Below are 11,264 nucleotides of genomic sequence, written 5' to 3'. Positions count from 1 at the left end.
TATATTCCTGTTATGGATGTAACAGTAGATCTTCCTCTGCGTTATGTTAACAAAGGCTTGTTTGTCTATTTAAAAACAAAACAACCATCTTAAAATATTACAAGCAAAAAAATAAAAAAAAATGCTATAATTTTTCTTTTAATAAATTCATTCTGAGATGCCTTTCTTTGAGAGAATATATGGATAATTCTCCAACTATCAAATAATTTATGTCCCAGGAGGAAATTAGAATAATAAAAATACCTTTGTCCTTTTTTATTCATGCTGCACTAACTAAACACGAACAAACTTACAAAGACAGTGTATGATAAATTATTATTTATATTATAGTTATATGGTTTTATATTGAGTGTTTTGCCTTATATGTCCTTTACATAAAATTGAAGTGAAACAATACACTCATAGCATTACAGTTAATTATTCAGTATCAGTGTGATTTAATGCATTAATATCATTATGTTTGCTAGTATTAGAATTAATTACTATGGTAATGATAATAAAAATTACACTGACGAAAACAATAAGCTTTCTATAATTTCACCTATTCATAGATGATTACTGCTGGAAAATAAAACCGAAAATGAACTTAAAACAAATCAATAAAAATACACATTCAAACTATTTAACATGAAACTACTTATAATGGAGTAGATAACTGGGGTTAAAGTAATTTTAATTTTAAGCATTTTTAGTAGTTAGGTCCAAAGATTGGTAAAGACTCAAGTTTTCTAACTTAATAATCACATAACTCATAAATAGCATGTAACATCATTACATGTTGTGATGAACCTGCAGATTTCAGATTTATAAAAAATGAATATACTGACTTATAATTCTATATGAAAATAAAAATGTAGATTATAAAAAAANAATAGAATAAAAATAAAAATCCCAGACAACATGAATATCAATACTAGAGGGAACAGTGATCTGTATAGTAATTCTTAGAAGTGTAAAGTTCCCTAAATTGATTTCCCTATGATGTAAGGCTGTTGACCAGACTAGGCCTCATGTCCTCTTTTTCATCACGGGTCAATCTTTAGTATCTGCACCCATAGACAGGGTCTGTGGGACTCAAAAAGCGACATAAGTTTGGATTTTGGGATTAGTTTTGATACTGCATTAAATAACAAATACACAAGAATACCCCAAGTCCCCCCCACCAACTAGATAATTTACATACTTGTATAGTTGGCTCAACTTTACTGTTTCAATGGAAAATCTGCAAAGTGTTTACAGCAGAGCACAAAAACAGATTTGGTCACATCTTAAAAACCAGAGAAAATGAAATGCAGATGAAAGCAGATTGTGGTTAATTTATATTCCTGTTATGGATGTAACAGTAGATCTTCCTCTGCGTTATGTAAACAAAGGCTTGTTCGCCTATTTAAAAAAACAAAACAAAACAACCATCTTCAAATATTATAAGCAAAAAAAAATATTACTATAATATAACTATTATTTTTCTTTTAATAAATTAATTCTGAGATACCTTTCTTTGAGAGAATATATGGATAATTGTCCAACTATCAAATAAGGTATGTCCCAGGAGGAAATTAGAATAACAATTTTTTTATTCATGCTGCACTAAATAAACACGGAAAAATGTACAATGAAGTGTTTGATGAATCACTATTTACATTATAGATATATTGTTTTATATTGAGTGTTTTTGCTATTCATAGCATTACAGTTATTCAGTATCAGTGCCATTTAAGTTATTAATATCGTTATTTTGCTAGTATTAGATTGAATTAGTATGGTAATGATAATAAAAATTACACTGACAAAAACAATTAGCTTCCTATAATTTCACCTATCCATAGATGATTACTGCTGGAAAACAAAACCGAAAATGAACTTAAAACAAATCAATAAAAATACACATTCAAACTATTTAACATGGAACTATTTATTATCGTTTAGATGACGAGGGGTTAAAGTAATTCTAACACATTTTATATAACTTTCAACAGCATTAGAGTTAAACAGCTAAGCTAGCTAATGAGCATCACTGTCACTTTGCTCACCTTTCATCGTATGCCTTCCCGACCGCCTTAAGGTGCCCGATGCCTTGTTTTTAGCTTTGTCTGAATCCATTGCCGATCTAAAATCGAACGAGTGTCGCCGAAAATTAAAATAAAAGTTTAAACACAAAAGCAAAACATCCTGACGCAGAAAGAACGCGGCAGCAGTGCACAAACTTCCCCTTTTGGTTACTGGGGAAACGTTTTAAGTCAGGACTCTGGACCCGTTGAATTCTATAGTATTTCTCTTCCGGACTGGAAACAAGGATTATGTTGTTAGTTCCGCTCTGGAACTAAACAGTTGCGAGTGAAACTTATTAAAAGAGAAAGAAGCTACAAGATTAATAGACATGATATCGGTCGGCTCTTTTCCATAAGCTGGTAATCGTGGATAGTATATATTTACCATGAATATATATATTTTAATAAGATAATGGATTTTCTGCTACGTTAAGGCTTTCTGATAACTGACGAAATCAAGTAGCTTGGCTAACATTAGCTAATCTTAACTCAAGCTACCTGGGTCAAATTATTTTTCTCTAATTTAACATTTTCTTAGATTCTAGCTGGCAACATTTGCCTACAGCGTTTTATCGGATGTGTGCTTTGTATAAAACCCCACGATTGAAGTTAATAACTGCACTTTTATTCGCAGTTTCTTAGCAGTTCACCTAGCTGGCCGAGAATTAGCTACCAGGTATCATGTTGTAACAAACCCGAACAGCTTAAACAAAAATACTTTAATTATGTTTCGCACTAAAAATGTTCTTAATCGCTATAAATGAGCACATTTGTCAAATGGTGTATATTTTCACAGTTTCGTTAATACTTCGTTATTGCAAGCTGAAGCTTGACAGATGTCACGTTTTAAAACGTCATTGTGAACTTTAACCCTTTAATGACCAACTGTTCAAAACCACAATAATCTTCTCCTGTTATATTTGTTCATATATCCCGCAGTGAGTGAAGAGGTGCTGTCCAAAAAACATGGAAGGAGAACAGAAAGCAGACTGTCAGCAGCCAGATGGCAATGCAGAAACCTCTGTTAAACCCACAGGTATGATCTGAACTGATTTAATGTATTTCTAAGTTGTTATTAAGTTTAGATCTCTGATTTATGCTGTAAATATTCACCTTCTTCACCTGGAAAACATATTAATGAGTCTCACTTAAGTTATATGTGGATCCAATAGCTTTTATAGATTGTACAGTTTGTGTTTTTTTAATGGGCAACTGTTTCATTTAGGAAAAGATGTCACGGAACAAAACCCATCGACTTCACAAACATTAGGAAGCGAAGGAGAGGAAGTTGTAAATGACATTAAAGTTGGAATGAATGAAGGGTCTGCAGCCACCGAAGGCACAAACAGTAATAAAGAGGAAGGTGGGTTTTATCCATTTAAAACTTAATTAATTTTTTTTAAGTTTCTGGTTTGAAGTAGAACTCTCTCTCTCCTTTTTTGTTGAGCATTTTTTTCACCCTTATCCATTTCCTCCGCTTTTAAAGAAACCCTATTGCCAAAACAGTCTAACGAAGAAATTGAGGATCATAGGATAGAATCCAAAGAGTGCTTCACAATAAAGACCACACATGAAATAACACAGATAAAAACCTCATACAAAATGAAGCTAGATAAAAGGTAATCTAAATTAATTGCTCTTTAGTAGCTGGACAGATTTAAGATGCTACAAAGAGGAAGGCAGAACAAACCACAGTCTTGGAGCCACTGCTTTATAGGACATATCTGGTTTTAGAATAATTTAAAGTAACCATTACCAGCCTTTCACTAGAGGGTCTTAAAATATTTGTCAAGTTCCATTAACGTGCTGTCACAACCTGTTATAATCAAGATTAAAAACAATAATTTACTGGTTGAATGGTAGTGGATGAATGTATTTAGTTTTTTTAAATCACCTGTCAGCAGGTGAAGATAACGTATGAAAATGTTGTTCTAACTGGTAAGACCTGTGCATCATCTCATGGGGTTCCTCCTCCTTTTATTTCTGTCCTCCAGTACACAGTAAATACTAAGTGCCTGTTTCACTGTACAGTTGTTTTCCATAATGCTGTTATCACACATCAGTGTGCTCTCACTGATATCAAGTTCAGCTAAATACCTGTTAAAGAAGTCTGTGTACTGCTGCAAATGTGATAACGGCCAAGGTTCTGGAGGTATGTGATGGACTGTGAGAAGAAACGGTTTCACTCATGGTCAAGATAACATTCTGAATATGAAAGGTACGCAGTCTAAGAACCCTCTCCCTGTAAATATTTAATTCTCTATAAATTAATGCCGCTCATTCTTCAATTGGATCCTCGTGCTATTATGGTGTTGCTAACATCTAATATTTCTAATGGACCTAGTGAATGTAGTGAATGGTTTCCTTTTTATTGGTCGCACAATACTCCTAATTTAGGAAATAAAACAGCATGATTGGCTTTAAGGAGAGTGGAGACAAAGGACACTTTTAGTGTATTGATGAAAACTTGCTCCCAACCAGGTTAGTTCTGGGGAGAATGTCACTACGGTAACAGAGACATAGATTGAGTAGACTCTGTATGTGAAACGTCGGTTTCCCTGATTTCAGGTTTAGAAAACAGTCTTCACTGAACCTGCTTTGTGAAATGGGCCTCTGAAGGCCCGACCCAAGCAGAAGAGAAGGAGTAAAAATGCATTAACATGTTTACACGTGGGAGGAAAAACAAAACCTGAATTATTTGATCTGACAAATATTAATCTGATCAGTCTGCTCAGAATATGACTTAGATGGATCGTACAACTTGCTTTGTTTTCTGTTGTTGCAGAGTCAAAACCAGCAAAAGGTTCACTGAAAACAGACGTCCACAATAATGATGAAGCCGACAAACAAGGCGATTTCAGAGGAGAGGCACCAGAGACTGAGAAGCCAGAGGATAAAATGCCTGACAAATATCCCAGTAAAAGTATGATATAGAATCCTTTTAATGTATTTTTACAGTTAGAAAGATCAAACTGTCTCTGCTTCTATTTGTTTTTGTTTTGTTTTTTTTATTGACAAGGTTTGAGTCCTTTTTGTTTCAACGTAAAAGTTCCTGGGAGGCCTTAAGTCTGGATTCATTCAAGCATTTTTTAGAGTCTCTATACTCCATTTAACAATCAATCAATTACTAAAATAGTTGACGTTTATTACAATAATTGATTAATCTGATTAATATTTTTTAGCCCTGGATGCAGTATACTTATGATCTGTGTTCTCAAATAATGCAGAAAACAATTATTTCACTTGGATTGGAGTCTTTACATTTATTAGAGCACAATATTTTACTATATCATTATTTTATATCTCAAATCTGACAGTAAAGAAGTTATTATGCAAAAACAAGTTCCACTTGATTGTAGTCCAGATGGAGATTTAAGAGTATTTAAGAAATCTAAGTTCTTTGGTATGCACTAAACATATGCCTAAATTTTTTTCACTTGTAAAAAAAGAAATGTGCTTAATTTTGTTTTGGACAGTAACAGCCACACCTGCAGACGGGGAGAGTTCAAAGACCTTAGATAATGAGGAGACACCAGGAGGTGGGTGTCAGGAAATTCAACCTAAATGCCTTTGATCAGATTTGGATCAGAAAAGAGGATTTTTTTTTTTTTTTTTTTTTTATAAAAAATTAATAAAGAAAGAAAAGATGAACTTTCTTTGTCCTTATAAATTTAAACAAGTGGTCAAAATATAACCCTTGTTGTTATTTTTTGTTTTGCAGATGAAGATTTAGCTAAAGGTGATAGCTTACTGACTATGGACAAGAACTCCTGTCAACAAGCTATTGAGGAAAGGCAGGACAATTCCACAGGAGACTCATTAAAGCAGGAGGTTTCTACTGGTAATTGTCTCTTGCTTCACTCCAAGTGTTACCATATGTCCACATTTCTCAGTACTCTATTTTCTAATAATCTTTCTATAAAAACCTAGTGTTTAAAAATGTTTGTATGAAAATGTATATTATCTCTGTTAATATTAAACTCTTCTATCTATAATCTGCTCAGGTTTAAAGTCTCAGGAGGACCCTTCAAAGGAAGAAAAAGAAGAAGAGAACGAGTTGATAAAAAAGGATGTTAAAACCATTTGTTCTGCAGCAACACAGGCTGATCCTGCACAAGACACTGGAGCCCTTGGAGGTAGTCATCTGATTGTTTAATGATTCTGCTTTAATTTGAAATATTACTTGGTTTTTTTTTTGTTTTTTATTAACAAGCTTTTTATGGGAGAATTATCCTGCCATAATGCAAGAACACATAATTTCAATTTGAGAAAAGAATTTCATCTTCTTGCACTCAAAACTTATAATGCTCACACTCAAAACATGCGCTCTCTCTCAAATATTTTCTCTTCTCTCTCAAATCTTTATTTCTTCTCTAAGATTTAATGCTTCTTGCACAGATATTTTCTCCTCTCGCTTGCCTCCTTCTCTTCGCGCACAATATTTTACTATAAAATCATTATGTTAGATCTCAAATCTGACAGTAAAGAAGTTATGATGTTAAACAAAAGAGACTCATTAAAGCTGGAGGAATCTACTGGTAATTGTCTCTTGCTTCACATGCTGCGGATTTGATTTAGAAATTATTTTGCAGCATTGATTTATTCTTTTATTTTTAGCTTTGCAGCATCAGTAGACTTTGATCAAAAGCTTCACAAAATTAATTGATGCCTCTTGGCTGTAGAAAGTAAAAGTCCCAGTTAGGGCTGCATGTAAGGATTATTTTGTAAATCCATTAAGCTGTAGATTATTATTTCGAATAATAATCGGACAACCAAAGGTTCCTTAAAGGAGTTTTTTTTTTCTTACTAAATTAAACCAGGTGAAACTAAAATGTTTCGTCTTGAGAAGTTCTGGATAGAATATATTGACAGAGATTTTTTTTTTTTTTTTTTATCCTAAATGCAAAATGTTTACAGATTTTTTTTACAATTTTGATATAATTGCTGCTCTAAAATATAACCTTTGTTGTTATTTTTTGTTTTGCAGATGTAGATTTAGCTAAAGGTGATAGCTTACTGACTATGGACAAGAACTCCTGTCAATCGGCTATTGAGGAAAGGCACGACAATTCCACAGGAGACTCATTAAAGGAGGAGGAATCAACTGGTAATCGTCTGTTACTTCACTCCAAGTGTTACAATATGTCCATATTTCTCACAGTACTCTATTTCTATAAAGCTCTCTATAAAAACAGACAGTTTAAAAATGTGTTGTCTCTGTTTTTATTCATCACTCTACTTCTATTGTCTGGTCAGATGGTAGAAGAACCTCACACATGTCTCAGGAGGAACCAGGACGAAATGAAGATATAGAAACCATTGGTCCGACTACACCGGCTGAACCTTCAGCTGACACTGGAACCATTGGAGGTAAACAATGATGGTATCCTATAGCCAGTTTATTTTGATAACTTGTTTTGTTATATATGTTTTAAAAAAAATAACAGTCTTATAAAATACATTTTTAGATAATTCCAACCTTCTTTTCACAGGAGGTTTGAAATTATTGATGTCGGTGGCTCTAGTAGCTCTTGTTGCCATCTTGGTACAGAATCTCCTCCAACCTAAACCCACAATTCAGAAGAAGGATTTGCCAAAAGTGGACATCTTCCTTAAGCAGATGGAGAAAGTAAAGACGAGGTTTCCTAATCAGCGAGCCGAGCTGTGGAGCAGGAGTGTGATCCACCTTAAGAGGCACCTCCAGACCAGCCAGCCCACAGAGCCGGTGAGCCTGATCCTGACGTCAGGTTTTAGAGCAGAGAACACCATGCGCTGCCTGGCTCAGGACGTGGCCTCTGCCTTTTCCGCCGCCCTGAATGCCTCCGTCCTCCACATTGACGGGGCCAGTACAGCCAGCCAAGACAGCGACCAGGTCAAACTGGACATTGACAGGAAGCTGCAGGGAGCTTTTGAAGGAGACAAACCTGTAGCCGTGATCCACCGCCTGGAGGAGCTGCCTCCGGGCTCCACGCTCATTTTCTACCGCTACTGTGATCACGAGACTGCTGCCTACAAGAACACCCTTCTGATCTTTACAGTGCTGCTGGGCGAGGAAGAAGAGATCCCAGCCGAGATGCGTTTGAGCATCGTGGAGGAGATGGTGGACGACTACCTGAAAAAGAGGTTTCTTTCTCATGGCCAGCCAGTGTCTTTCGACAGGATGGATCTCAACAAATATGGTGGACTATGGAGCCGCATCTCTCACCTCATCCTGCCGGTGGTGGTAGAGGAAAGAATAGAGCATAAAGGATGCTAGAAGCCTCAGTCAGTGCAGACATCTGAGAAATATACCCTGCTGCTCTTAGCATTGGTTTTAAAGATCCAAATGTTTCTTAAAACAATTTTATTGACCCTCAGTCAAACGTCAAGAGTCGTTAGGAGGTTGGACATCTGTGAGAATTGTACATTTTATGAAGACGTTTGTGACAAAAATGCTGTTGCACTTTAATATTTTAATTCTTTAATTAAATTATCAGTGGATTGGAAAATGTAGATTGGGCGTTAAAATGGTGGGATTTTAAAAACACTCGATGTAAGACTCAATTCATCTTTGCAGAACTGTTTGTTGGCTGAATGGCACTATGTGCCTTAAATTAAGCCTCTTACTTTTTGTATATATATTTTGGGCTATTCTGGATAAAAACATTTATTCAATGTGCCTTAAAACAATTAAATCATATTTGAAATGTAAAGAGCTGGTTTTATTGTCTCAGAGGGGGACTGCACCAGAGGCAGGGTGCCTGTGAAGACTTGGAAGCTCTGGGATTTTTAAGGATTTTCCAGATTAAAAGGATAGAAAAAATAATTTGCATTTTTTGTTATTTGACCATGATTCAGTTTTGTTTAGACCAGGGGTGGGCAATTCCAGTTCAAGAGTGCTGGTATCCTGTAACTTTTAGATTCACCTCGGTCCAACAACCTGAATCAATGATCTTAGTTACCTCCTCAGTTTGCAGTCAGTTCCTCCAATTATCTAATTGCTTGATTCAGGTCTGTTGAACCAAAGACGCATCTGAAAGTTCCAGGATACCGGCCCTCGGACCCAGAATTTACTGGCATCATTTTCTGAAGGACAGGTGTGGACATGTCCCCCACAAACTTTTCCATGGAGGGGACAGTCCCCACCTAAAGTTTACACTTTTTTCCCCTTTCTGCTGATTTATTTCAGCCAACAATAACTGGGAATCCGATCTGCCATTTTAGGACATGATTATCTGGAGTCTTATTTCACTGCGGACATAGTAGCTTTTTCAGAGTGTACATTTCTATAAGTTAAAAAAGCTGGGCTTCTTAGAGGACCATTACTCAGAGTTACAGATTAAAATTACCACATATCTATAGTTTTCTTATTGAACAGAGAATCTGACTGCAGAGCTTTAGATATCTTGAAAAGGATTTTCTCTGTCGTCATTATATTGGTAGACAGGTTCATGAACCTGATTTTAAGCAGAGCAGAGACACAATTAGGGAGAGCTGCAGATTTAAAGGTGAAACACATTTACTGTGATATGCAACATGCAATAAAATATATCTCCAAGTTTACAAGAAAAAATATGCAATGCTATAATAAAATTCAACATATCTTTTTGTCTTTTGTAGTTCAGCATTCCAGAGACAGCCAGATTCACAGGAAACAGACTTAAAATTAAAGTATAAGAAACCTACAAGAATTAAAGCACGAATAATACAAATCAGTGTATAAATGATTTTTGAAATATAAGGTTCAATACAGAGACTTTGGCTGTCAACGACATATGGGACAAATTTCTAAATTTGATTTTGCTGCTTGTGAAGGAGGATAATCACTGATGCAGCTTAAAGGGAAGCCATGCATGGATGGATGAATAGATGGAATTGAAGTTATATCCATACTAGGGACGCATGATATATTGATATTGGCATCGGATATTGGCTGTTATGTGTCATTTTCTATACAATAATGTTTTTGATCCCTTTATAAATAAAGCACTAAAGGCAGGCACCTGTCTATAACTTTAAATATCAGAGTATTGTGATACTATTGTGTTCTCAACAGTAGGAAAGCATTCAATAAATATACGTTTGAACTAATTTTGGGAAAATATAAATCCTATTGAAAGCGATGGGGTTGAATAGCTGTAGGTCCATCAGCCCCCACCCTTAGAGCATCCCCACCTACTTTCATCACAAAGTTACACCCTGGCCAGAACCATTTCCTGAACCAATTTCAAGAACTAAAACTTTGAATGTGAGAATAGAATTTCCCTCTTGTATTGAAATCAGCTATCTCATAAATATACTCTTCTCCATCAGGTATGTGTTTCTGCACTCAGATTTAATACATCTCATACATTCCAACTTTTTCTCCCCACACAAAAAAACGTCTTCTCCACTCCAGTCAAAAACACCCTTACATCCCTGATCCATCCACTGCTATTCCCTTTAGAGACATTTTTCACAAATCTTGGATAAGCATGATCTTATCCATAGCTATTTAGTAGCTCAGTGATTTTATTCATATTTGTAATTATTTCCACTAGGGCTTAAAAATTAGTCGTATTAATCGATTATTACAATAATTTTCAACTAATTTAATAATCGAATAATCGTTAATTGGAGTATAGTGACTCTAAAGCAAAACTGTATAAAAATATTGTGCATTTAAAATTAAAAAGAATATATAAAAATAAATATATATATATATATATATCTGTCAAAATGCTCTATCCAGAACTCTTCAGGTGGAAAAGTTTGAGTTTCACCTGGTTTAATTTCATAAAAAGTCTTATTTAAAGAACCTTTGGATATATGATTATTAATCGATTTATCGGAACAAATAATCGACAGATTAATTGGTTCGTAGTTTTGTAAAATAATCGTTAGTTGCAACCCTAATTTCCAGTTTGATCTGTGAACCATCACTGCTACCAGAGTTTGAGAAGGTGTGGCAGTGCACGTAGAAGCCAGTAGGGGGCAGCACCACTACAGCTGGAACCTGTGAAAAGTATCAAAATAGGATGATTCAAGACAAAATCTGAATTAATCTAAACTTATTTATCGATTTTACAAGGTCAGACTCAGATATATCTTGGTTGCAGATGTTTGGTTGCAGAAAATGTCTCCTTGCAATGAAAAAAAAAAAAAAAAACATCTTCCTCACATTCAAAGAAACACCGCCTCCTGTCAGCTCCCCTGCAGCTGGAGCTGTTTTGTAGCCTCATATCTTTCATTCATTGT

General features: G+C 35.1%; 1 protein-coding gene and 1 pseudogene across 4 annotated transcripts; one reads left to right on the top strand and one right to left on the bottom strand.

Moving 5' to 3' along the window:
• Positions 1-2,209, bottom strand: part of LOC107098572 — a 10,233-nt pseudogene extending 8,024 nt beyond the window's left edge.
• A 45-nt stretch (positions 2,210-2,254) lies between these two features.
• On the top strand, positions 2,255-9,601 carry LOC107098579 (torsin-1A-interacting protein 2-like). 4 transcript variants are annotated; one of them, XM_015396320.1, is made up of 10 exons: positions 2,255-2,408; positions 2,988-3,084; positions 3,274-3,411; positions 4,834-4,971; positions 5,525-5,587; positions 5,770-5,889; positions 6,044-6,184; positions 7,036-7,155; positions 7,305-7,418; positions 7,541-9,599. In XM_015396320.1, exons 2-10 carry the CDS (start codon positions 3,015-3,017, stop codon positions 8,302-8,304), a joined length of 1,668 nt encoding a protein of 555 aa, XP_015251806.1. In that variant the 5' UTR covers positions 2,255-2,408; positions 2,988-3,014; the 3' UTR covers positions 8,305-9,599. The 4 variants fall into 4 exon arrangements, with proteins under 4 accessions (XP_015251806.1, XP_015251807.1, XP_015251809.1 ...); XM_015396321.1 differs by having other exon boundaries at positions 6,053-6,184; positions 7,541-9,597; XM_015396323.1 differs by lacking the exon at positions 5,525-5,587 and having other exon boundaries at positions 7,541-9,601.
• Positions 9,602-11,264: the final 1,663 nt, after the last annotated feature.

This window comes from Cyprinodon variegatus, unplaced genomic scaffold (genome assembly GCF_000732505.1).
Source record: "Cyprinodon variegatus isolate N-32 unplaced genomic scaffold, C_variegatus-1.0 Scaffold790, whole genome shotgun sequence".
Taxonomy (NCBI): Eukaryota; Metazoa; Chordata; class Actinopteri; order Cyprinodontiformes; family Cyprinodontidae; genus Cyprinodon; species Cyprinodon variegatus.
Note: the sequence above shows the minus strand (reverse complement) of the source record. Positions and strands in the feature narration are given on the sequence as shown.